General features: G+C 37.1%; 2 protein-coding genes across 3 annotated transcripts in view; one reads left to right on the top strand and one right to left on the bottom strand.

The window, feature by feature from the left end:
* SCRN3 (secernin 3) overlaps window positions 1-586 on the bottom strand; it is a 36,835-nt gene extending 36,249 nt beyond the window's left edge. The window contains exon 1 of the mRNA XM_043487689.1: window positions 508-586. The gene's annotated coding sequence lies outside the window, so the exon portion shown is untranslated. The remainder of the gene's footprint in view (window positions 1-507) is intronic.
* Window position 587: 1 nt separating this feature from the next.
* CIR1 (corepressor interacting with RBPJ, CIR1) overlaps window positions 588-27,895 on the top strand; it is a 37,254-nt gene continuing 9,946 nt past the window's right edge. Inside the window, exons 1-7 of one of the 2 annotated variants that reach the window (XM_043487687.1) lie at window positions 588-770; window positions 6,243-6,337; window positions 10,878-10,951; window positions 11,719-11,729; window positions 11,817-11,881; window positions 12,531-12,579; window positions 13,378-13,495. In XM_043487687.1, the coding sequence (XP_043343622.1) occupies window positions 699-770; window positions 6,243-6,337; window positions 10,878-10,951; window positions 11,719-11,729; window positions 11,817-11,881; window positions 12,531-12,579; window positions 13,378-13,495 (484 nt within the window). In that variant the 5' untranslated portion in view covers window positions 588-698. Of the gene's footprint in view, window positions 775-6,242; window positions 6,338-10,877; window positions 10,952-11,718; window positions 11,730-11,816; window positions 11,882-12,530; window positions 12,580-13,377; window positions 13,496-27,895 lie in introns of both variants that reach the window. The other variant, XM_043487688.1, reaches the window with a different exon arrangement.

Genomic DNA, 27,895 nt, shown 5'->3' with positions numbered 1-27,895 from the left:
ACGCATTTAGGAGCGGCAGTCTTGAGAGGCTTTACTAACCTCTAGAACATAGTCATCATTTAACAAATGTTTACGGACATCTTTCTGCACCAGGCGCCGTACAGTTGGTAACAAACTAGAGTCCTCGCTCTTGTGGAGCTGACATTTTATATACTTTTTATGCTTTAGTTCACCAAGAGCTTGCATCGTTTGATCCTCACAAACTTGCTACAGTTAGGGCAAGAATTACTACAAGACGAGAAAAATCGGTGCAGGCAGGTTTCTGTAACTCGACACAGCGTTCACAGAATAAATTGCTCGGACTTCCAGAACCTCTTGCCGCCGCCCAGCACACACTTAGCACCTCAGACCGCTGCGGACTGCGCAGCTTTGGCCCGCGCCCCTCCTAGAAGCCCCTCCCAGGAGCCCCTCCTAGGAGCCTCTCAGTCCCACCCCCGCAGATCCGGGCTTCCTACTTCCTACAACTACCGGGCTCACCCGCCCCTTCCCCCCCGGCACGCCCCTCACCTGGCCTCCGAGCTACCCAAGTGAAAGGGGAAAGGAGTGAGAAGGGGCGGCAGAGGAGCTAGTGCCGGAAGTCGTTCCCTTTGACCCCGGAAGTTCCCACTGCTACTGGAGGCGCAGTTCCGGTTAAGCGGCAGAGTTTGTTTACGTTGCTCTCAGATCTAGCGGTTGCATACCCCAGCTCACCCCCCAAAATGGGGAAATCCTTCGCCAATTTCATGTGCAAGAAGGACTTTCATCCTGCTTCCAAATCCAACATCAAAAAAGTGAGTACGGTGAGCAGGCCCTTGGCGCCTGGGTTCCTAGGACCTCCTGGAGGTCAGAGTGATGGTGTGTTTGGGACCCCTGGGACGGCCGCCTTTTCTCCATGCCTAAAGCCCTGGTGTTCTTGTCCCTCGCCGCTGGCCGTCGAGGTTTATTTTACATCAGCCAGGGAAAAGGCGGCTCCGTCTGCTCTTTCGGCTCTGTCAGCCAGAATGTAAATAGTCGAGATATGAAGACTGGTAACAGGGTTCCTCATTACTTCCCTCAGCAGATTGTTAGGTTGTCTTTTCGAATCTCAGAGATCCCGGCTTCTGAGCTCTGCCATCCCATACATAAAAAGACTATCTAGATAGATCTGGAAAGGAAAGGAAAGTCACGCCTTGCTTCCTTTTTTTATCCCACCTCATCTTGTATTGTCTGGTGACCTCTGAGCTGTGACTTTTTAAATGACCACTTATAGGTCTATTAGATCCAGTACAAAAAAAAGTATGCTGAATATTACAGCAGTGGGAAGCAGAATAGTGAAGTAGGATGAGTCTGAGCATTGAAACCTGACCTATATTCTGTTATTCCAGCACAGTCACTTTTAGCCTTGAGACCTTGCATAAAATATTTAATATCTCTCATCTTGAGCCTCCTAATCTGTAAGTTAAGAATGATCCATATCAGTTGCTTTGACTTGAAATTGTTATGAGGACTAAGTAAGATGGTGTAGATAAAGACTTTGAAACACCACCTTGCTCTCTGCCTATTACATAGAGGGGAGTGCACAATAAAATGTTAATTGTGCCCCCACACACTGTTATCCTTAGACTATTCCTACAATGCAGGTGGTAACCAGAGTTTCATACTGCTTATTCTATATGCTTTCTCTAACAGTCACAGCCAATTTCAAAATTTTAATGACCCCTTTTTTTACTCCTGACTCAACTCTACACTGCCAGATCTTAGGCCCTAACTAATACTTTGGCCACCTCATGCAAAGAGTTGACTCATTGGAAAAGACCCTGATGCTGGGAGGGATTGAGGGCAGGAGGAGAAGGGGACGACAGAGGATGAGATGGCTGGATGGCATCACCGACTCGATGGACATGAGTTTGAGTAAACTCTGGGAGTTGGTGATGGACAAGGAGGCCAGGCGTGCTGTGGTTCATGGGGTGGCAAAGAGTCGGACGCGACTGAGCAACTGAATTGAACTGAAGGCACCTGAACACAGCTATATACTAGACAATTTCATCTTGATATCCTGCAGGCATCTCAAACTCAACATATCTGAAGTGGAACTTATCTTTTTATTCTCCTCCTATTCTCATATAAGTAGGAAATGCAGATAGTAACACAACCCTCATCCAGTCACCCAGGCCAGAAATAAGATTCATCTTTTTCCATCATTGCTTTATCTAGTTGGCTAATAAATTCTATTGCTGTTACTTCTTAAGTATCTCTTGAATCCATCTCTCCTCCTTGTCACTACTGTCTGCATCTTAACGTAGACCCTTATCATCTTTCACCTAGATTGTTATATTTCTTCACTGGTTTTTCTGCTGCCAGCCTTGATCCCTCTCAAATCCATTCTCTACCAATCAGAATAATTATTTTTTTTATTTAGCAGTTTTACTGAGGTATAATTTGCATGCCATACACTCACTCATATAAAGTGTAAAATTCAATGTTTTTTTTTTAGTGTATTTATGAATTTTGTCATCACCTAAACAGTTCTAAAACATTTTCATCACTCTCCCCAAAACCCATATCTACTAACAGTCACTCCCCATTTGTCCTTAATCCTCCCCACTCCCCAGCCTTAATCCTCCCCACTCCCCAACAACTAATCTGCTTTCTATTTCTGTGAATTGGCCTATTCTGGACATTTCATATAAACTGAATCATGCAATATGGGTTTTTTTGTGTGACTGGCTTCTTTCACTTAGCATAATGTTTTCAGAGTTCATGATGTATAATGTATCAGTATTACATTCCTTTTTATTGCTGAATAATTCCATGGTATATATATGGCACATTTTATTTATCCATTCATCATTTGATGAGTATTTGGGTTGCTTCCATAGAGTAGTCATTTTAAAGCACAGCTTTGATTTCTTCTAGCTCCTTACTAAGATAGTCCGAAATTAAGTCCAGATAACCAGGCTCCAGCTTATTTTTCCTTCATCATCCCTTACTGCTATTCTCACATCTTAGATTTTAAATTTTATTTATTTTTTTAATTTTGGCCCCACAGCATGCAGGATCTTAGTTCCCTGACCAGGGATCACACCCATGCCCCCTGCAGTGGAAACACAGTCTTAACCACTAGCCTAGCAGGGAAGTCTCCAACCTTAGACTTTATGCTCCAGTAAAATCAAACTACTCAATTCCTGTTTTACACCTTTGGATCTTTTATCTGAGTTGTTCCCTCTGTCAGTGATATCTTACCCTATTTTTCCCTTGGCAAAATTTTAATATGCTTCAAAATCCTGTTTAACACATTGAAGCTACTTGTGTAACAGGGTTATTTATTGCAGCTGCCTTTGTAATAACAGAAGATTGGAAATTTCTTAATACCCACCAGTACAGCAGGAGATTGGTAAATAAATGATGGTGTAGCTCCACAAAGAAATGATACTCTTCAGCACCCTACTCTCCTAGAAAATAAAGCATTTTGTTTACTGATCTGGGAATGATCTCCATGGTATAGAATTTTATTTTATACATTTTCTCTGTTTATGTATGCTGTATTATATATGCATACATATATATATATATGCATGCTGTATATGTTCAGTTCAGTCGCTCAGTCATGTCTGACTCTTTGCCACCCCTTGAACTGCAGCACACCAGGCCTCCCTGTTCATCACCAACTCCCAGAGTTTACCCAAACTCATGTCCACTTAGTCGGTGATGCCATCCAACCATCTCATCCTCTATCGTCCCCTTCTCCTCCTGCCCTCAATCTTTCCCAGCATCAGGGTCTTTTCAAATGAGTCAGCTCTTCACATCAGGTGGCCAAAGTATTGGAGTTTCAGCTTCAACATCAGTCTTTCCAATGAACACCCAGAACTGATCTCCTTTAGGATAGACTGGGTGGAACTCCTTGCAGTCCAAGAGACTCTCAAGAGTCTTCTCCAACACCACAGTTCAAAAGCATAATTCTTTAGCGCTCAACTTTCTTTATAGTCCAACTCTCACTTCCATACATGACTACTGGAAAAACCATAGTCTTGACTAGATGGACCTTTGTTGACAAAGTAATGTCTCTGCTTTTTAATATGCTGTCTAGGTTGGTGATAACTTTCCTTCTAAGGAGTAAGCGTCTTTTAATTTCGTGGCTGCAGTCACCATCTGTGTATATGTTACCATTCATGAAAAGAGGGACCAAAAATGCATGTGTATGTGTGTGTTTATATTATGTTATGTATATTACGTGTGTATCCATGTCAATATCCTTGGAAGGATATACAAGACAGAAATAATATTGGCTACATGTGAGTATAGTTCATGGGGTTTTCAAGGCAAGAATGCTGAAGTGATTTGCATTCCCTTCTCCAGTGGACCACATTTTGTCAGAATGTGAGTATAGTTATGTCATTTAAAAAAGAAAGAACTTCTAAAAACCAAAACTTGGTTATAAAGTATTCTATTATATCAGCCTTCTTCTCTGCCCCCTAAAGTTAATCACTGTCTTGTTCTATTACCTTACATTGAATGTATTCTGTTATCCATTTTAATTGTTACTATTTTTTCCCAGATGAGGATTTATTGGCGTAAATGTAACCATATAAAAACATAAGCTATGAAAAACACAATCAGGATGTGCCCCCTTCCTGTGCTGCCCAGAGCCAAACACTGTTACTATTTATTTACACAATTCACATCTTTTTTATTATAAAATATCTTAAACATACAGAAAGGTTAGTATGTTTTTCTGTTAGCAGATTCTGAGCATTTTGTAGGCGAGAATATATTTCACTACTTTTTATTTTAATCCATCATAAATATTCATGTATTTCAGCTCTTGAGCAAATGAGACTTGTAAAATAACTTTGTAAATCTAAAACTTTAAATAAATGGTAGTTATTGTTAGAAGTAGTATCTTAATCATTAGGAGGTTGTTATTATTGTATTATTTGATCAGGCAATGACATCTTGCATTTCTCTATTTCAACTGTTTGCATTTTTAGCTATAGTGAAAATTCCAAAGGTGCCTTTTACTGCCTATCCCAAGTGTAGACTTTTCTTCTACTGTAACATTACATTGGTAATGTTATATTGGTTATGACATATATATTATGTTAGTTATGAAGACAGTAGAAGTTTTAGGAACTTATACCAAAGAAATTTCCAGGATAGTCTCTTCCTGAAGGATTCTCTTTTCATTTCTGTTTTAGCTTTTATCTCCATATTAATCCTTGTTGTCCACATCTCAGATTGTGGTCCCCATAAAACCTACCTATCTGAGTACTATTAAATACTAATAACTACTCCTGTTTTGTGTCTAAAATTGAATAATGGCAGTCTTGTCCCCAGTCCTTCTCACCACATTTATCTGCCCCATTATAATTATTAATTACTTTATCAATTTAAGTATTAAATATTTATCAATGTAAGTCTTAAATATTTTTCCTTAAGTGTACCTTCTTAAAACAACTTGTTGGGAGAGACAGTTTTGCCTTGCTATTTATGTTGAATGGTTATCAAACACTTTATCCTTTACTTTAAAGAAGGTGGGAAGACACTGATACCTTTTAAACCTGGAGGTAACATGATTAAATATTCTTGCATAAGCTGTGTGGGCTTTTTACCTTCACCACTTTTATGATTCTGAGAATATCAGATAGGGACGCACTTAGCCTGTGGTGGTGGTGCCTTTGAGCAACTGCAGGGTATCAGATGCATCTGTTGTTTCATCTGTTTCCTCTCTTGGTGTCACTAAGTCGTGTCCAACTCTCGGGCCCCATAGACTGTAGCCTGCCACGCTCCTCTGTCCAGGCAAGAATACTGGAGTGGGTTGCCATTTCCTTCTCCAGTTTTCTCTCTTGCTTCTTCCCTTTTTTCTACATCTATCTCATCTCCTTTCCTCTTTTCCTCCTCCTTGTCTTCCATTTTTCCTCTCTTGGGGTATCAGTGACACTCGCTGGCATCCAACGATGTGCCCTGTGTGTTTTCTGCACTAGACGTATTCCATGTAGAGAGATGGTCATTCTTGTCTCTGAAACATCCAAGGGACTGAGGGCAAGAAGCTGTTGTACCCTGAGTGCTCAGAGTGGTTCTCAATTTTGACATTCTTGCCTGAAAGTTTAGCTGTTTTGAGTGATTATATTTTAGGACTTGTATCAAAGCATAAATTGGAATTTTCAACTCTTCTTTTGTGATTGTGGCTTTCTGACCAAAATAGATACGTTGTAAACTATATAGAATAGCATTTTATGTTTTATTATAAAAGAGAACAAACTTAAGTTTTTACTTTACTAATTTAGGTTTGGATGGCAGAACAGAAAATATCATATGATAAGAAGAAACAAGAAGAGTTAATGCAACAATATCTAAAAGAGCAAGAATCATATGATAATAGGTAAGAAATTCCACTCTGCTGGTATTTTTTAGAGTAATCAGTTGCATGAGAATATCCTTTGCTGAATCATATACTAGCCTTTTTTTAACTGAATGCCCCCAGTGATAGGATTGTATTCCCTGTGAACTATCTTTACTCTTACATTGATAGATGGGCACTTTTTCCAACCTTATCCATAATTCACATAAAATATAGATTGATGTGAATATACACTCCATATATAGTTTATAGAGACGTTCCAACTTACTCAAAACTTGGAAGAAAAATAAATGTCTATACTTGAACTACTGAGGCCTCGTACGAAGATATTTCTTCGACATACACTGAAATGAAAAGATGCGCAAGATAGCTTCAAGAGGTAAAGTGAAGTGTCTCTACCTGACCTGCATGTCGTTGTCCTTTTAATAGGATAAGAGCTCTAGTTCCTCACTGGCTTACTGTGTAAGCCATCCCTACCCCCGGCTGTTGTCATTTTATGTTTGTATTCGCAGGTCTGACTCTGAAGCTGATTTCTTTTGGTTAATCAAACAGATAAACAGTGGTGCTTTTGATAGGTCACACTTTCTCTTCCAGTCAGTCCTATATTTCATCAAAACATGGAACTTAAGCAAAGTAATACTAAACTATTACCAAATAAATACTCTCTTGAAAATATAGTGTATTGAGAGCAAAATTGGAGAAATAAAACGTTTTAGTCAGTCAAGTACTTTTCTCACTAATTTATTTAATTTGATTGACTTTTATTGAGTACCTACTTCATGCAAGGCAGCAAATGATATTGTAGTAGCCTATAATATAAAAGTGTGATGCAAAACTTCTCTCTAGCCTCAAGAAATCTAATAATAGATATGTACATACATATAGTTCAAGGCTGAAAATAATAACTAATTGAAAATACACTGTTAGAAAAACTGTGGCAGGCTAGCATAAGACAAAATAATTCCATTTGGGATAACAAAGTAAGACTGTGAAAGAGGGGAGGGAACAGGGAGCGGCAAGGAGAAAAAGAAAGGTGACATTTGACATAGTTCAAACCTGAACTGTGAAGAAGGGTAAGGATTTAGAGCCATGGTTCTTAACTGAGGGCCGTTGTTGCCCCAGGAGATATGTGGCAACGTTTGGACACATTTTTTGATTGTCATAGCTCAGGGGTTGGGTAATAACAACATCTAGTGGTGGATTCCAGGGATGCTACAAAACAGCCTACAGTATACACAAAGAATGATCAAGTCCAAAATGTCAATAGCACTGCTGTTGAAAAGCTCTGATCTGCATATAGTCAAAGCTTATTAAAGGTGAGCATGGTGGGAAGGTGAAGAGTGTATTAGGAAACAGCAATATAGTTGAGTTAGACCAATAAAGAGATTGTGGGTACATGAAACAGGGCACTCAAACCCAGTGCACTCGGACAACCCAGAGGGATGGGATGGGGAGGGAGGTTGGAGGGGGGTTCTGGACAGGGGGCACGTGTACACTTGTGGCTGATTCATGTCAGTATATGGCAGAAACCACAATATTGAAGGGTACTTAGCCTCCAATTAAAATAATTAAAGAGATCGTGGAGGTAGAAATGTAAGAACCCATGCAAATATCCTGTTTCTCCCTGAATTTCGCCCACTAGTGTTATTATTCATTGATAGTTCTTGCCTACATCAATTGTTACTGTGGTTTTCTAACAGTGATTTTCTGTTTCTCTAAATTCCTCTACACTTTTTAATTTGAATTTCTCTGGAAAGAGGATTTTTCCCTTTCCCTCACTTATTTATTTAATCATTTATTCCTATCATTATGGACTCAAATATTTACTTAATTGGTTATAATCTAATACTCATGCTTTTTTGCTCAAGTTTTGACCTTTGCCTCCTCTATCAGCTTGACTCCTATGTCCACTTAACATGCTCCATCCTTTTAAAAAATAAATAAATAAAACTACTTCATGACACTATAAGATCATAAAAAATTTGTTTTTTATTTTTCCATGCTCCAGCATTGGAAACAACCTGTTCCTTTTATTTGAGAAAAATACTTAGAAACTAGGGTCTGGACACTAGATTTGGTCATTGCTTCTAGGTTTGGTTGTTTGAATTTATGAGTATATAGAAGCAAATTTATAAGTATTTGGAGTGATTTGCTACATTTTTCATTTTTCCTTGTTGAAAAATGTTGTCTTTAATAGTTCTGTTCCTTAGTATCCTATTTTTTCCCTTCTGTGTTTTTAAATGTCCTAGATATTTCTTAGTGTTTGTGGATATTGATCCCTAAACATGACAATCATATTTATTATTCTGAATGGATAAATAAAAGAATGCCAGAACATCCATATCATTTCACTCTACTTAGAGTCAATAGCAAAAAAAAACAAAAATGGAAAAAGGAAAGAACCTGTATAGGTTTTTAGTTGAAGTTAAAACATAAATACTAATATAATAGCTTTTCCTTTTATTTTGTATACCTGTTGAGTTTTGCACAAAATGCAGTGATCTTCCAGTTTTGATTTTATATTATTTTTGTTTCAGTGTAAATGAAATGCTTTTTTGGAAGGGAATATATAAATCATAAAATTTATTGTTTTTTTAAGTGCACAGTTCAGTGGCATTAATTACATTCATAGTATTGTGTACCATCTCCATTCTATTTCCAAACATTTTTTTTCATTACCCCAAGTAGAAAAATATTTGTCATTTTGTGTCTGGCATACTTCACTTGGTATAACATATTCAAGATTCATCCATATTGTAGCATGTATCACAGCTTATTTTTTATTATGGCCAAATAATATTCCATTGTTTATACATACCACAGTTGGTCTACCCAGTCAACCATACTGGATTGCTTCTATCTTTTGGCTATTTTGAATAATATCATACCAGTATCTGTTCATCCCCCAACTTTCAGTTCCTTTGGGTTTATACCTAGGAGCAGAACTGCTGGATCATCTGGTAGTTCTGTGTTTGACTACTGAAGAACCAGAAAACTGTTTTCCATAGGGCCTGCACCATTTTACATTCCCACCAGTAATGCATAAGGGTTGCAGTTTATCCACACCCTTGCCAACATTTGTAATTTTCCTTTTTTTTTTTTTAATAACCATTCTCATGAGTGCAGCATGGTATCTCATGGTTTTGACTTACATTTCCCTATAACTAGTGATATTGAGCTTTTCATATGCTTCATGTTAATTTTTTAAATGGTGTTAATATAAGATATAATTTATGAACTTTAAAGTATATGTTGGTTTTTAGTATATTTAAAGTTTGGAGCCATCACCATAACTCATTTCAGAACATTTTCACCACCTGAAGAAGAAATCTTGTGCCCAATAGCGGTCACTTCCCATTCCCACAACCTGGACTCCCAGTTCCTCTCAGACCTAAGCAACCACTGACTTTGTCTCTATAGATTTACCTATTCTGGAAATGTCATATGAATGGAATCATACAACATGTGGCTTTTTGTGACTGGCTTCTTTCATTTAGTACCATGTTTTTGAAGTTCATCCATGTTGTAGCATGTGTCATTGGTTCCTTCCCTTTTACTGCTGAATCATCTCCCACGGTATGGGTGTAGATCCTGTTGTCCTTTTGCCCTCGTCTTCTTTTACAGTTACTTGGAAACTCCAGTGGAAATAAGAGAGGACTTACAATCATGTAGGCTATACTTTGTGATAGCCTTTTCCAAATATAAGAGGAAATTCTGTTTACTCTTCAGGTTTCTTCTTTTTAATCAGTACTTTACATAGATCTTATGAATTAAAAGGTTTAACTTGATTATTCATTCGGTTTGCTGCAGAGCTATTTTTCTAAAAAGCACAGCATATCTCTAAACAGAACAACATTCTCTAAACACATACCTCTAAACAGAACATATCTCTAAACATCTCTCTAAACAGAACAACAGAACACTGTGTTCTCCAAACAGGGAACATTTGGTATTGAAAAAGAAGTTATTAAAAAATGATTTTTAAGATGCAGTAGATATTGAGTCCATCATAGTAATTAACTTCTTGTAGATTTTCTTTAAACTATTCTCTCTCCATTGGCCTTGCTAAAGAATTTTATTTATTCTCTTACTGACTTTGACTCCTGTAAGCTTTAATTGGATTTGACTTCCTAAAGAAATCCAGAGAGACTTATTTTTCTAAACTGATTCCTCACAATTAAGAAAAAATGTTGGCACTATTTAACTTAATTCCAAATATGTGTTGGCATATAGGATTTCAAGACAACATTTCAAAGTTTAAGAAAAGCATGTAAGGGTAAGCATGGCATTTTTGCCTCATTTCAGTTGGGAGGGCTGGGTTCTTTCAAGTATTGAGAAAGACTCAGAATTTAAAACCAGTTAATAAAGGGGCAGCACTGTTGGAATTTTCACTCATATATTTCAGATGTCATTTAGTCAGAAGAGTAGTTCTGGAATTTTATCTCTAATAAAAACATTTTATCCTAATTCCCTTAGAATTTAGGGGTATAAAGGGACAGTTATTCTGCAGTTTTTTTCCTCCTAGAAAAATATTTGAAAACTTATCTTTTGTTTTATTTAGATTGCTAATGGGAGATGAACGTGTAAAGAATGGCCTTAATTTCATGTATGAGGCTCCACCAGGGGCTAAGAAAGGTACTTGCTTCATTTCCTTTTTTTTTTAAGTCTTTGATGTGTTTGTCACTAAAGATTGAGAACTGTTATGACAGACATTTTTAGAAGTTGCTCTTCATCTTTTAATATTGATATTATTCTATAAAATCTGTTAAAATACTACAAGCAATATAGTAGAATAAATACTAACAGTAATTCTCTAGTGTAATAATAATTTCATGACGTGTTCTTCGGGGAGGAAAATAAAATCTCAACATCACCAGAAGTATATTTATTCTTTTATAATTTGTGTCTTTAGTCCTTCTAGCCGAGTATATATATATATTTTTTTTTTTTTTTAAACATTTATTTTTATTCATTTGGCTGCATAGAGTCTTAGTTGTGGCATGTGGGATCTAGTTCCCTGACCAGGGATCGAACCCAGCCCCCCTGTATCAGGAGCGCAGAGTCTTAGCCACTGGACCACCAGGGAATTCCCCATAGCCGAGTATATTTGTAAATAGAAGGCATAATATTCACTGTCAATGAAAAATATAGAAGTTTAAAGATCAGAAATTAATCTTTTGTTAAGATTAATTAAATACTGCCTCTTATTCAGTACTGTTTTTTATTCTACAGTGATTTGAATTTTATCTTGTGAAACAAGAAAAAAGTCAAAGCAATACATTCTTACAAGTTAGAATTAAATACCGTGATATCATAGTGTAGTATATAATAGCAGACTTTCATGTTGAAGTTTTTAACTTGACCTACCTTTTTTTCCTCCATATTTTTGATATGCAATCAAGAAAACAAAGAGGTAAAGTACTGCTTTCTATGTTTCGATTTATTTACAATAGATTGAAATTTTATGGAAAAACTGAAAGACTTTAATCAATGTTTTCAGAAAGAAGAAACAGAAGGAGAGACTGAATACAAATTTGAATGGCAGAAAGGGGCCCCACGAGAAAAGTAAGAACTGGTTTTCTTTTAAGATAAAATACGTATCATTAATTTTATCTGATGTGTGTGTGTGTTAGTTGCTTAGTCGTGTCTGACTCTTTGCAACCCCATAGGCCATAGCCCACCAGGCCCCTCTGTCCATGGGATTCTCCAGGCAAGAACACTGGAGTGGGTTGCCATTTCCTTCTCCAAAAGGAACTATAGAAAGACAGAAAGTGAAGTCGCTCAGTCGTGTCCGACTCTTTGCGACCCCATGGACTGTGGCCTACCAGGCTCCTCTATCCATGAAGTTTTCCAGGCAAGAGTACTGGAGTGGGTTGCCATTTCCCTCTCCAATTTTATCTGATATCCCATCCTATGTTGCTTTTTATTCACCAGAGAAAGCAACTAATGTGAAAAGTTATTTTTAATGATTTGTCTTATGTAGCTAATTTGCTTGATCATAGTCTTTAGCTTTATTTTTGTCATTTTTTTAAAATCACGGATTATCAGACTGGATACTTGATAATAAAGTGGTGTTTGGAAATACTAATAGATTTTATGCTTGTATTTATTTACTAAAGTTGTACATTTCATAATTTACTTAGAACTATAAGACTATTTTTAGTTTAATTATTATTATTATTAATATTGTTTGTACATTTTCTCTCCTTAATAGATATGCCAAAGATGACATGAACATCAGAGATCAGCCCTTTGGTATTCAGGCAAGTGACACGTTTATTCTGTAAGGATAATTTTTTCAAAATAAACACTTCTTTATATTGTTGTCCAAAGGTATTTAAGCTGAAAAGGGGCTCTATGGTTTCTGTTTGTATCAGATAGTAGAAGGACTCGGAGAGAAAACATTAAATGTAGCAAAGATACAAATCCAAATATCAAATCATGATAAAAGATAGGATTCAAAATTTTATAGTGAGGGCTATAATGAAAATGGTCTCTGCAGTTTTCAAGGAATTTGGAGAATTTGCTCATGGTCAAAAAATAAAACTTTTTGAACACTGCTGTACTTACTCGTTCACATATTATTTGTGGGTGCTTTCCTGCTATATTGGCAGAGTTGAGTGGTTGCGACAGAAACCTTTGGCCCATACAGCCTAAAATATTTACTGTCTGGCTTTTTACAGGAAAAGTTTTCTAGCCCTTGGTTTAGGAAATTGAAACCTCAAAGATTAACTTTTTTTAAATTAGAGAATTCCAGATTGAGACAGGACATCATTCTTTTTTGGTGTTTTACCATTTCTTTTTGGATTACATTGTTTTATTGCCACCAGGTAACACTCAAAAAGAAATAGGATTCCGCTGAACTTTTAGACACAATTTATAGTAAAAGATTTTAGTGTTTGAATTACTTTTACCAAATATATGTGTAGAGTCTCTTTCCTTGGAGATCTTTTAAAAACAAGACTGATTTCACTTAAACTCTATAAGGAGTAAGGAGTTGAACAGTGGTTAGGTTCTTAGTATTTTAATAACCAAAATAATTAATGTTTACTGTTTCTCAGGTTCGAAATGTGAGATGCATTAAATGTCACAAATGGGGTCACGTCAACACAGATCGAGAATGTCCTTTGTTTGGTCTTTCTGGAATTAATGCAAGTTCAGTTCCCACTGATGGCTCAGGTAGGCACTGGACATAATTCGTTTGTTCTAGAATTTATATAGAGGACAAACAAAGCTAAAGTAACTTTTGTTTTTTTAAGTCTGTCTTGTTATTGGTTTGATTTGGTTTGGTTTGGTTTTATGGGGTTAGGTCACATTTCCAAAATGGTCAATGGAAAACTCTGATTATATGTTTTGAATGTGAAATTCTTTGTATTAGGATTTAATTTTTCTAGCCAAGGGCCCTATGAAATTTATGTTAAAAGTAACAGATATATTAAACATCATTTATCAGGTTGGTAACCTAACAACAGAAGGTAGAAATGGTTGTTTCTCATATTTACGTCCTCCTGAGTTTTAGGAATAAGCTGAACTAGAAGCCACAATTGCAGTTTTTGTTGCAGAGAGAAAATTGAATTTTAAAAGATGTTAAATATGTTAAAATTAATTTTTACTTGAAAGTTATTTACTTTCCTGCCTGTTATTGTCTACTTAAGAAAAACTGGTTGAATTTGGTGTAAATCATTTGAGTTCTTTTTATAAGAAGATATTATTTTTTTTATTTTGTTTATAAGAAGATATTAAAACTGAAAAATTTTAACTTAAATTTCTCAGTGCCTTGTTAGTATGTTGTTCAAACAGCCACAGTAATCCAACAATAATTCTTAATGAATCATAATAGCAATAATCTGCTTAACCCTGTAACCTTAAGTCATTTCACTTTTTATGAGTTTCAGTTCTTCATTTTAAAATAAAGGATGATAGTATAACTCAAGAGATTTTCCACATTTTTTTAAACAGCTGTAGAACCTTTTAAAATTTTTTAAAAATCCTACATGTAATCCAAAGTAAGCCTCTTGATTAGGGTGAAAGAGAAGAGTGAAAAAGTGGGCTTAAAACTCTGTATTAAAAAAACTTAAGATCAAGGCATCTGGTCCCATCACTTCATGGCAAATAGAAGGGGAAAAGGTGAAAGCAGTGACAGATTTCCTCTTCTTGGGCTCTAAAATCACTGCGGGTGGTCACTGAAGCCATGAAATTGAGACAGTTACTTCTTGGCAGGAAAGCTATGACAAACCTAGACAGTTTTACAAAGCAGAGACATCACTTTGCCAACAAAGGTCCATATAAGTCAAGACTAGGGTCTTTCCAGTAGTTGTGTACAGATGTGAGCTGGAAAGTAAAGAAGGCAGAGTGCTGAAAAATTGATGCCTTCGATCTGTGGTACTAGAGAAGACTCTTGAGAGTCCCTTGGAAAGCAAGGAGACCAAACCAGTCAATCTTAAAGGAAATCAACCCTGAATATTCTTTGGAAGGACTGATGCTGAAGCTCCGATACTTTGGCCACCTGATGTGGACAGCTGACTCATTGGAAAAGACCCTGATGCTGAGAAAGATTGAAGGCAGAAGGAGAAGAGGGCGGCAGAGGATGAGATAAGTTGGATGGCTCACTGATCCAATGGACATGTACTGGGGCAAACTCTGGGAGATGGTGAGGGGCAGGAAAGCCTGGCGTGCTACAGTCCATGGGAATCACAAAGAGTCGGTCATGACCTGGCAACTAAACAACAACAGTCCCAGATGTAGAACATATAAAGGCAGAGCTGCTCTATTGAAGCAAATGCTCTAGGCATGAAGCTCCATCCTCAGCTAATCTCGGCCTCTGATACACCTCTTTGGATTCGGTGAGGCTTCCACTGCCACCTCTGAGCTCAAGGTTCACCCTCAGTCAGCAGATGACCTTCAGGCTAACTTCTATAACTAGAGATCAGGCTTGCTTCCAGAAGGCCAGATGCAGGCTGTTGGACTCAAGATGCTAGTTCTCGTATTAGGAGTTTAGGAATTTGATCCACTGTCAAGTTTGACACTGTTTCATTAGTGGTGTTATGAATGTCAGGATGGGTAGAGGAAGTACACACAAAATATTACACGTGAATTTTTTAAAATCCTTTTCACTCTTTAAAACATTTTTTAAAACCACATCTTAAGGACCTCCCTGGGTCTAGTAGTTAAGAATCTGCCTGTCTGTGCAAGGGATATGGGTTCTATCCCTGGACCAAAAAGATCCCACATGCCATGGGGCAACTAAGGTCATGTGCCACAACTACTGAAGCCCATACATCCTGGAGCCTGTGCTCTGCATCAAGAAGCCCCAGCACTGCAACTAGAGAGTAGCCCCCACTCCCACAACTGGAGAAAAAAGCCTGAGTACCTTACCAACAACTCAGCGCAGCCAAAAAAACCCACACATTTTAAGTAGAGGGAAAGTTACTCAGTGGTAAGAGAATATGGATACAGACTCTTTGGTGTGACGATCTCTGACAAAAGAACATCCTGCTGATGCCATAGTGCAGGTGCTTTTAAAACCCCACATACTAGCTCCCTCTCCCCCGCCCTCACTCAACTGGTGAAAGAAGGGAGAGAAGTCGTCAAAGAAATAAAGCCCCAAAGAAAAGGAAGGTGGAGTAGGATGAAGAACCCATTAGCACAGATATCTCTGAGCTCTACTTTTGGTAGTCACAGGGATCTGTTGTTATGTTTGAAAGGTGTATTTTGTTTTCTGGAAGGGGTTATATCTTTCTCATATTTCCCTTCACTCCATCCTCATGGTGCCCTTCCAGCTGAATGACTTCTGTGTTGGCTATGAAGAGGCAGTATCAGTGCTGTCTTTGTTCTTCAGCCTTGTCTTACTCTGATCTGCTTGGAGAGAATGAGTAGGATGAACACTGGGATACTGGGAGACTAGGGTATAGACTATAGACTGGGATAGCCCTTTATTTGGTAATTGATACACCTACTTTTTCTTGAATCTATTTAGAAAGTCTACTAACAACAACCAAAAGAACTTACACTAAAGATTTAAAAGCATGACACATCCAGCGTTAGAGCAAGTATGATAAAATGAACATTTTAATCCACTATTAATAAAGTGGAGATAAATTGATAAATTTGAAGAGTCATTTGATGTATCAAAAACCTATCAAAAACCTTAAGAACGTACATATCATTTTACTGGAAATTCAACATCCAGGAATTTATAGTAAGAAAGTGATAAGGTAGATGCCCAAAGGTTTATAGTAGTGAAAGATTAGAAATAACCCTAAATAAACCTAATCAGAAAAGGGTTGGTAAAATAAACTCACTCATTTATTCAGCAATTAAGTATGGAGTAGTTACTCTGTGTCAGGCATTTTTCTAGGTTCTTGGAATATAGCCCCAAGACAGAAGTTCTTTCATTCTATTGGGAATGACAGAAAATAAACTAATAAGGAAGTACTATGCATTTATAAATTCTGTGATGAGAATTACATTGGATACTGTGGTAAGAACTAATTGGGGAATAACTAGGTGAGGTGGTCAGGAAGGGCCCCCTCTGAGGAAGTGATATTAGGCTGAGACCTAGATGACAGGACAGTGCAACCATGTATTTGATATCTCAGGCAAAAGGAACAACCGTCCACAGAGAAGGAACTGTGAATTCAGACTGTGAAGGTGTGGAGGTACGTAGATGCCTGATTTGGAACCCCTGCTCTCTACTTAGTAGCCATGGGACTTCAAGCAAGCTGTTAACTCCTCTGTGCCTCAGTTTGTGGTGTTTGTAAAATAGATATTATACTAGAACCTACCTCATAAAGTTGTTATGAGAACTAAATGAGTTAATACATGTGTAGTGCTTAGAATAGTACCTAGCACATAGTAAGCACTTTATTAGTATATTTTTTAAAAATTAAGTATGGAAAAAAAAATGAATTATGGGACTTCCCTGGTGGTTCAGTGACTCCATGCTTCCACTAAGACTCCATGCTTCCACTGCAGGGGACATGGGTTTGATCCCTGATCAGAGATCCAACATGATGCACGGCATGGCCAAAAAAATATATTAAAAAATAAATTAATTGTGGAATTAATTGGAATACCAGTGTAGCCAAAATGGAATACCATATAGCCATTAGATAAGATATATGAATTGAGCTGTTGATCTGTGTTGACACATGAGGATGTACCAGGATATATCAAGTAAAAAAAAGAGGAAGCAGTATTTCAAATTTCTTAAATCCTGTCTTACTTTTCTAAGAATACCTCAAAGCACTGAACTCTATGAGAGATTAAGGTAAAAATAGATCAGTAGCTTTCACTATCTATGATACCACATAAGATGAAAGTTACTGATCTATTTCTGATGTACTGTCTGAGTTGAAAACCATCAGCTTCAACTATATGTAAGAACAACTGAAGGTTTGGGAAATAGGTCCTTGTTTGTTTAAATTATGTTTTACTAATAATACATGGTCATGAAATTGTCCCATGGGAATAGTCTTGGATATGTCCCAAGGTTTTGTTGTAAAGCATTGTGTAAGAGAACCTAAATAAATAATAAAAGAATATTACATGAATAATTATGGGATATTGTCACACAGGAATACTATACTATGCAACCATTGAAAAATGATAGGAAGATTTCTTAATGAATGGATATTGTTTATAACATTTGGTCAGATAAAGCAGATTATAAAACAAGGTAGCTAGCTACATGGATTCCATTCATTTTTCTCTTTATATCTTTAAGTAGACATATAGAGAGATGCTTTTAGAAAAATAAAAATGCCTGGAAGGAGATAGACTAAAATATTAACAGTGGTTACACATTTATAATTTTTAAATGAATATTAGAGGAATTAAAACTTATACATAGAAATAAATAATTTAAAATGGTATTGTTCACTTAATACCTTTTAAAGTTTGACCTGAATTTAGCAGTACCACTTAACTAACATTAATAGAAACTCCTAAAGGGTTTCTCAAAAACAAAATCAAAAATACTATGCTGTATCAAATAAGAAAGCAAATAATGATGTTATATTCTGAATTTGAATGTAATGAAAAATAAACTGGCCAATTTCCTAATCCACTTGCTGATTCAAGCTAAAAAATCTTTTCATTTAAAAAAACCACCTATTGAATAATGTCTCACCAGTGAATAGAGATTATTTTTGCAATAAGGCAATTTCAGTGGATGTGGTTATCATGGGATAATCACACCCCTGGGGTACAGCCTTGTGCCTGTAATCTCCCAGGAGTGTAATTATTTCATGATAACTGCACCCCCTGGTGTTACATTATTTCTATTATGAAATTCTTAGTTTAGTATATAAAGTAACTTACTTTGATCACTGGAAACTGCAAGGTGCTGTTAGAATATTCCAGCTGTGAGGTTTACAGAGACCAGCTATAAGATTTACTTCTCCTTTACAAAGTTAAATTAAGCAATCAAAATACTTCTCTTGGCTAAGCTGGTTTAGAATATCTTTTCTACTGATAAGATCATCTTAACTTTGTAAGTTTTTGTACACTCTGGATACATCAAAATTATATATAAAACTTGTAAGCTTCAGTGGTAACCGAATATTTGTAAAATATTTTTATAGTACAATGTAACTAAATGCCTGGCTCACTGGCCTTTTGTTTATGCTCTGTAGGCCTTACTCCTGTCATTGCCTCTTACCTTCTGTTACTTACTCATATTTTTAATGTAAATTGAAACTAGCATTTTTTTAAATACATAGTGGTGCTTTTCAACAAAGCAAGTAGGGTTTTTTTCTGTTTTCTTTTTTTGGCTTTAATAGAAGTGAATGGTCGGTCACATATATCTGTATGTCTCTTAATCTTTTTGTTTGTTTTGTTTCAGTCTTATTTGTGTTTTTTCTTAATAGACTTTATTTTTTAGAGCAGTTTTGGGGCGTAGCAAAATTGAGAGAAAAGCACAGAGACTTCCCATATACCACCTGCCCCCGCAAATACGTAACCTCTCCCGTTATCAGCATCCCCCATCGGAGTGGTACATTTGTTGTAGTTGATGAACCTACATTGACACATCGTCATTATCCAAAGGCCATAGTTTACCATAGGTCTCACTCTTGGTATTGTGCCTTCCATAGGTTTGGACAAATGTATGATGCCATGTATCTACCCAGTATAGTCTCATACAAAGTAGTTTCACTGCTCTAAAAAATCATCTGTGCTCTGAGCAGTCGTCCCTCCCTCCCTTCTAATCCCTGACAACCACTGATCTTTTTACTCTCTCCATAATTTCACCTTTTTCTGAAGGTCATGTTGTTGGAAGCATACTGTACGTAGCCTTTTAAGATTGGCTTCTTTCACTTGTGTATGTTAAGGCGCTTCAATTGTGTCTGACTCTTTGCAACACTGAACTGTAGTCCCCCAGGCTTCGCTATCCATGGGATTCTCCCTCCAGGCAAGAATACTGGCGTGGGTTGCCATTTCCTTCTCCAGGGGATCTTCCCAACCCAGAGATCAAACCCATGTCTCTTATGTCTCCTGCGTTGGCAGGTGGATTCTTTACAACTAGCATCACCGGGGAAGCCCTTCTTTAACTTAGTAATATGCATTTAAGGTTCCTCCATGTCTTTTCATGGCGTATTAGCTCATTTCTTTATAGTGCTGAATAATAGCCCATTGTCTGGATGTACCACAGTTTATTGATCCGTTCACCTGCTGAAGCACATCTTGGTTGCCATGTTTTGACAGTTACAAATAAAGCTGCTATATTAACATCTACATGCAGGTTTTTATGTGGTTATAAGTTTTCAACTTGTTTAAGTAAATATGAAGGAACATAATTGCTGGATCATGTGGTAAGAATATATTTAGTTTTATAAGAAGCTCCCAAACTGTCTTCCAAAGTAGGGCACCATTTTGCATTCCCACCAACAATGAATGAGAGCTCCAGTTGCACCACATCCTCGTCAGCATTTGGCACTGTCAGTGTTAGGAATTTTGGTCATTCTAGTTGGTGTAGAGTGGTATCTTGTTGTTTTATTTTGCACTTCCCTGATGACATATTATTCAGCACATCTTTTTATATGCTTATTTGCCATCTGTATATCTTCTTGATGAGGTGTCTGTTAAGGCCTTTGGCCCATTGTTTAAAACTGGGTTATTTTCTTATTGTTGAGTTTTAAGAATTCTTCATGTAACTGGGGTATCAATCCTTTATCAGATGTGTCTTCTGCAGATAATTTCTCCAGGTTTGTGGCTTGTCTTTTCATTTCTTTGAAAAATGTTTTTTTCACAGCTTTATTGAGTTACAGTTTATATACCATACAGTTCACCCATTTGAAGTATACAGTTCAATGGCTTTGAATTTGTATATTCACAGAGTTGTCCATCCATTAGGATGGTCAATTTTAAAACATTTTCATTTCTTCAAAATGAAACCCCACATTCCTTGGTTCTTATCCCCAGTCTTCCCCAGTCCTAGGCGAGCATTTGTCTACTTTCTGCTTTTTTTTTTCTTAATTGCCTATTCTGGAAATTTCATATAGACAGAATCACACAATATGTAGGAAAGAAAAATTTCACACTTCTACACAAAATTGCCTTGCTTCTGCCTACCCTAATCACATAGCTCCCAGTGTCCTCTCTCCACAGTCTTCCAATGTCATCTTCCTTACAAGTTGATGTACACCAGTACGCACAGAGCCAGGGAAGCTCATCCATGCCATATAGAGTTTTCATTAGGGATTAATTACATAGGCATGGTTCGCTGAATCATTGGCCATGTGGTTGAACTCAGTCTCTTGTCCCTCTCCCTTCCCCTGGAGGTCAGGCTGACATGTGGCTCAAAGCTCCAACCCTCTAATCCCATGGTTGGCCTTTCTCCTGTGGCTGGCCCCATCCTGACTCATCTCCTTGGCATAAGCGTTTTAGGGGCTCACCATGACACTCTTACCACTCAGGAAATCTCCAATATTTAGAGGCTCCCTTCTACAAATTGGGGACAGAGATTCCTAAGTTCTTTATTATACAGCAGTTGTATTTTCATTTAGTTCAAAATACTAAGTTTCTCTTGAGATTTCTTCTATCTGTGTGTTATTTATAAGTGTGTTTATTTAATCTCCAAATATTTTGTGATTTTCTGGTGATCATTCTATTACTGGTTTCTAGTTTAATTCCATTTTGGTCTCAGAGCACTCTTTGTATGATTTCCGTTCTTTTATAAATGTTAAGGTTATGGCTCAGAATGTAGTCTTGTTCATTAAAAAAAAAAAAGAATGTAGTCTTGGTGACTCTTCCATATGAGCTTGAGAAGAATGTATATTCTGCTTTGATTGGTTGAAATACTCAATAAATAACAACTAGATCCAGTTGATGGGAACTGTGCTGTTCAACTATGTCCCACTGATTTTTTGCCTGGTAGATCTGTCAGTTTCTGATAGAGGAGTCCTGAAGTTCGCTCCAACTGTAACAGGATTTGTCTATTTCTAAAAACATTTATATTAGTTTTGGCCTCACATATTTTAATACTGTCTTACTAGGTGCATACACATTTGGGATTGTTATATCTTAGAGAATGTGCCCTATTTTCATTATGTAATTGTCTCTGTTTATCTTTCATAAAGGATTGGTCTGAAAGCATATATCTTGGTCTGAAATATGCTTTATCTGAAAATAATGTGATACTCCAGCTTTATTTTATTAGTGTTAGCATGGTATATCTTTCTCTGTATCCTTACTTTTAATCTGTCTTTTTTTTCCCTCAGTGTCTTTAAACTGGGTTTCTTTTTTTTTTAAAGACTGAAAATTTTTATTGAAAAGTCACATAATCAAGGCAGTCAAAACTAAAAGTTAAAAAGCATAAACATTACAGAAACAAAAATGAAAACAATCTCTATAGTTTTTGTATAGTCCAGAAAAACATCTATTTCTGCTTTATTGACTATGCCAAAGCCTTCGACTGTGTGGATCACAATAAACTGTGGAAAATTCTGAAGGAGATGGGAATACCAGACCACTTGACCTGCCTCTTGAGAAACCTGTATGCAGGTCAGGAAGCAACAGTTAGAACTGGACATGGAACAACAGACTGGTTCCAAATAGGAAAAGGAGTACGTCAAGGCTGTATATTGTCACACTGCTTAGTTAACTTATATGCAGAGTACATCATGAGAAACGCTGGGCTGGAAGAAGCACAAGCTGGAATCAAGATTGCCGGGAGAAATATCAATAACCTCAGATATGCAGATGACATGACCCTTATGGCAGAAAGTGAAGAGGAACTAAAAAGCCTCTTGATGAAAGTGAAAGAGGAGAGTGAAAAAGTTGGCTTAAAGCTTAACATTCAGAAAACTAAGATCATGGCATCTGGCCCCATCACTTCATGGGAAATAGATGGGGAGACAGTGGAAACAGTGTCAGACTTATTTTTTGGGGCTCCAAAATCACTGCAGATGGTGACTGCAGCCATGAAATTAAAAGACGCTTACTCCTTGGAAGGAAAGTTATGACCAACCTAGATAGCATATTAAAAAGCAGAGACATTACTTTGCCAACAAAGGTCCGTCTGGTCAAGGCTATGGTTTTTCCAGTGGTCATGTATGGATGTGAGAGTTGGACCGTGAAGAAAGCTGAGCACCGAAACATTGATGCTTTTTAACTGTGGTGTTGGAGGAGACTCTTGAGAGTCCCTTGGACTGCAAGGAGATCCAGCCAGTCCATCCTGAAGGAGATAAGTCCTGGGTGTTCATTGGAAGGACTGATGCTGAAGCTGAAACTCCAGTACTTTGGCCACCTCATGCGAAGAGTTGACTCATTGGAAAAGACCCTGATGCTGGAAGGGATTGGGGGCAGGAGGAGAAGGGGACGACAGAGGATGAGATGGCTGGATGGCATCACCGACTCGATGGGCATGAGTTTGAGTAAACTCTGAGAGTTTGTGATGGACGGGAGGCCTGGCGTGCTGCAATTCATGGGGTCACAAAGAGTTGGACATGACTGAGCGACTGAACTGAACTGAAGAGTTTTAATTCTGATTTAATGTAAATAATTGTCTAGCAATTAATAAATCAATTTTAATAAAACTGAAAGATCAAAAGATACCTTTGGCAAGTACTAAATCATACTGCTGATGTAATGCTTTATTTATTTTATTTTATTTATTATTTATTTATTTTAATCTTAAATGGAACAATAAGCAATTAAGGATAAATTCCAATTTTAAAAGATGCTTTAAATTCTGTAAAATGTTCCACTTATGCACTGAATTTGGTCAAGTGGTCTCACAGAAGGTCTGACGGATGATGGAGTCAAGAGCCATGACTCCCTCACTGGAAGGGGCCGAGTGCCTGGAGGGGGAACCAACGGCACGCATGGATAAGTCTGCAGATGAAGGAAGGCAAGGAAGGGTGGAGGAGTTCTTTCTCACAGCTTGCTTGTGATGTAGGAGGTGAGGTTATTGACAAAGAGGGATGGAAAGAGGTGGGGCTTAGGGATTTAAGAATAATACAGTCTGATGGAGGGTTGAGAGCCGACTAGGGAAACACAGCACAGTAAACTGAGGCAGGACTAGACACCACTTTTTAAGACACCCTAAACTGGGTTTCTTGTAGGCAACATATAGTTGTATGTTGTTTTAATCTATTATGGATACAATTGGATTAAGATCTACCATATTTATAATTGTCTTCTATTTGTCTCCCTTGTTCTTTTTGTCTTCCATTCTTTCCTTTCTCTGGTTTTAATCAAGTATTTTATGTGATTCCATTTTCTGTCCTCTCATAGCATATCATTTATGCTTAATTTTTTTTAAATTTTAGTTGCTGTCCTAGAATTTCCAGTATACATTTAGAACTAACCTAAGTCCACTTGCAGGTAACTCTGTACCACTTCACACGTAGTACCAGTGCTTATAACAGTCTTACGCCAGTCTTATAACAGAGTAAACCAATTGGGTGCAATTCCTTCCTCCTATCTCTTGCAACATTGCTGCATATGTTTCATTTATCCGTAGTTATTAATATAATGCATCCAATTTACTGCAGTTATCATTTTGAATAAGGTGTTATCTGTTAGATCATTTAAGAATAAGAACAATAAAATATTTATCTTACTTGTATTTCTTCTTTTGAAGGATAATTTACTGAATACTGGGTAATTTCTATACTTGTGGGTTTTTCCTTTCAACCTTAAAATATTTTAGTCTACTCCTTACTTGCATGGTTTCTCAAGAGAAGTCTCATAGGATTCTTATCCTTCTCCCTCTCTTTTTTTTCCCCCTCTGACATCTTTCATCTTACTCTGCATCTTTGATTTTCTGCAGTTTGAATATCATATCCCTGGTATGGATTGTTTTGTATTTATACTGCTTGGTGTTCTCTGAACTTCCTGGATTTGTGTTTTGGTGTCTGTCATTAGTGTTGAAAAATCTTGGCCATTATTATTTCAGATTTTTTTCCCCATTCTTTTCCCTTATCTCTTTCTGGTATTCCTATTGTACGTATGTTACACCTTTTGTAATTGTCCTACAGTTTTTGGATACTCTGACTCCCTCAAGCCCGCTTTTTTTTTTAAATTTTCTATTCAGTTTGAGAAGCTTCTGTTGACCTATCTTAAAAGCTTATTGATTCTTTCCTCAGGTATGCCTAGTCTGCTGATGAGCTCATCAAAGGCATTCTTTATTTCTGTTAGTGTCTTTTTTTCCCTATCATTTCTATTAGATTCTTTCTCAGAGTTTCCATCTCTCTGCTCACATTACCCATCTGTTTTGCATGTTGTCCACTTTTTCTGTTAGAGCCCTTAGCATATGAATCTTGTTATTTTAGATTCCCAATCTGATAATTCCAGAATCTTCATTATAGCTGAGTTTGATTCTGATGCTTGCTTTGTCTCTCCAGACTATGGTTTTTGCCTCCTAGCAAACTTAAAATTTTTGGTTGAAAGCCAGACATACTGTATCAGGTAGACAGAACCAAGGTAAAGAGGCCTTTAGAGTGAGGTTTTCTGTTTATCTGGCTAGGAGTTAGATTCTGTTTACTCTTTGTTGTTGCTGTAAATTTTAAAGGGTAAATTCCCTCTGGTGTCCTTATTTTTGTCTCCTCTGTTATCTTTGGGTTTTCCTACAGATTCTGTTAATAGAGGCTGAGCCTGGCTTCAGTTGTAATCCGTTAATTTACAGGAACCCTACTGATGCAGTGGTAAGATATGAGGGAAAGAAGGGGAAACATTCCATCAATATAATTCTATGACTAAGTTTCACTCTTTTAGTGAGCCTCTGCCCCTGGGCTGTAACCTTCACAAATGTTTCTCAGCTTTTTTCCCTTCACCTCATACAGCTTCTCTCTTCCCTCACATAGGTTATTGTGGTTGTTGCTTGGTCAGTAAGTCGTGTTCAGCTCTTTGCGACCCCATGGATGGTAGCCTGCTAGGCTCCTCTGTCCATGGGTTTTCCAGGCAAGAATACTAGAATGGGTTGCCATTTCTTTCTCCAGGGAATCTTCCTAACCCAAGACTCTAACCCACGTCTCATGCATTGGTAGGCAGATTCTTTACCACTGAGCCATAGCTTCCTTTGAGGTTAAGCACTTGTTCAAGGCAACAAAATGCTCTGGGCATATTTCAATATAGTTACTTCTCCCTTCCCACTATTGGAAGGGAAGTACAAGGGGATTGTTCTTTGGTGTTGACAGTGAGAACTTGATGGGGTTTGTGGAAGTAAAGCTCACAAAAGTGTTGGGGCCCCTTTAAGGTTGGGCCCCAGGAATTTTCATCTCTTAAGCTAGTCCTTGCCCAGTCTCCGGTAGTTGGTTATTGTCTAGGTATTTCTACCAGTTGCTGGCTGTTGGTGTCTGATCCAGATAAATTGAGTCTCTGTATTGCTTTTAAGTCTGAGTTGCCATATATTTAAAGTTACTTTGCCATTTTTTTAAACTTAGCTGTAATTTAAGAGTATTTGGAACTGACTATATGACACCATGGTAAATTTCACATTTCTAATAAAAGTAAATTTTAAATTCAAAATGGTGTCACTGGATATCTTGACATATACAAAATTTCTTTCTCTGTATCAATGCCTAAGTAAGAGTTCCAGCCATTCCTCTAACAGCCAAAATGGTGTTTGATACTTAATGTTTCAAGTGTCTCTATCCATTCTTGTTTATGCCAAATCTTTTAGTGTGCTTAAACAATATGAAAATTAATAAATAGATTAAATTGAGGTATTATTTTATGCTTGTTGAAAACATTTGTTTGCGTGTCAGTACTCTTTTCCTTGCCTTATTTCCCCTAAGATTTGATTGAGTTTTTCTTGAAGAATGTTACACGAAGCTGTAGTCCTGAGAGCAGTTTTCTGCGACAGAGCGCCCACATGCTGCCCCTCCATCTTCCCACCAGTCTTTCATGTGGGAGGAGGTTTTGTTGCTTGAGAACCTGTTTGGAAAATTTAACAAAATAATTGTCTGATCATAAGCTTGTACTAGAAAGACACCTAGGAACATGCTGGAGTGATTTTCTTTAGAAAGATGATAAACTCAGTTGACCATCTGGCCTGTCCCACTGTATCTGTTACTGAGTTCTTCGGTGTACTGCTTTGAAGAAGTTGAATCCTCCCAGCATAGCCACTGAGACAACATTACATCTGATGGCAGAATTTTTTGTTAAATCCTTCAATATAATTCTACTGCAGAAAAAGTATTACTAGAGTCTCTTTAAAGCTAAGATCCTCAAGTAGGCAGATATTGAAACTAATAAATAAAGGATTGACCTCAAAATAAAGAAGGAAGGTTAGACACCATTTCTTCTCTTCTTTAATATGTAGTTGTGTGGTTTTTTTGTTATGGAGTTGTGTGAGCTCTTTGTATAGTTTGAAAATTAAGCCCTTGTTGGTCATTACTCATCCATAAAATAGAATAAAATAATGCTCTTTGCAGCATATGGATGGACATAGAGATTATACTAAGGGAAGTAAGCAGACAGGGAGACAAATATTATATGATATCATTTGTATGTGAAATATAAAAAAATAGTATGAGCTTATTTACAAAACAGAAATAGACTCACATAGCAAACAAAACTGGATGGTCACCAAAGGGTAACCAGTAAAACCTGTCAGTTCCTAGTATTTAAAAGGTCAGATCGATGCTCTTGACCAGTGAGTAATTTTGAACTGTCTGTAAGCACTGGTATAATTCAGTGATTAAATTTGTTGTTAGAGTGGCTGTGCCTTAAAATTCCGTTGATATTAACAAATTAATTGCAGTCCTGTTCTTTCAGTAAATGGCTCGGCTCTGTGTTAAAAGGTGTCTGTGAGGCTAGTGGAGGCTATACCTACCATAATCTCAGAGGGGTATTAATGATTCTCAGATCACAGTCATAACTCTTTTACATGACTCTTCCTGTTAATATCATTCCATCTCCTCAAGGTCTGCCAACGTCAAGTAAAGGAAATTAGTGATTACCTGGGAAAAGGAGAATGAATGATATGTAGTCTACCTGGTCTAAGTAGTCTACCTACCTAGAAATAATAATTCTCCCCAAATCAAACTTAACATGAATCTTCATCACATTCCACTTATTTACAATGCCTATGTTTTGCCTTTTCCTAAATCTTATATTAAGAGTTTGAAAGTC

This window comes from Cervus canadensis, chromosome 15, assembly GCF_019320065.1.
Source record: "Cervus canadensis isolate Bull #8, Minnesota chromosome 15, ASM1932006v1, whole genome shotgun sequence".
Lineage (NCBI taxonomy): Eukaryota > Metazoa > Chordata > Mammalia > Artiodactyla > Cervidae > Cervus > Cervus canadensis.
Note: the sequence above shows the minus strand (reverse complement) of the source record. Positions and strands in the feature narration are given on the sequence as shown.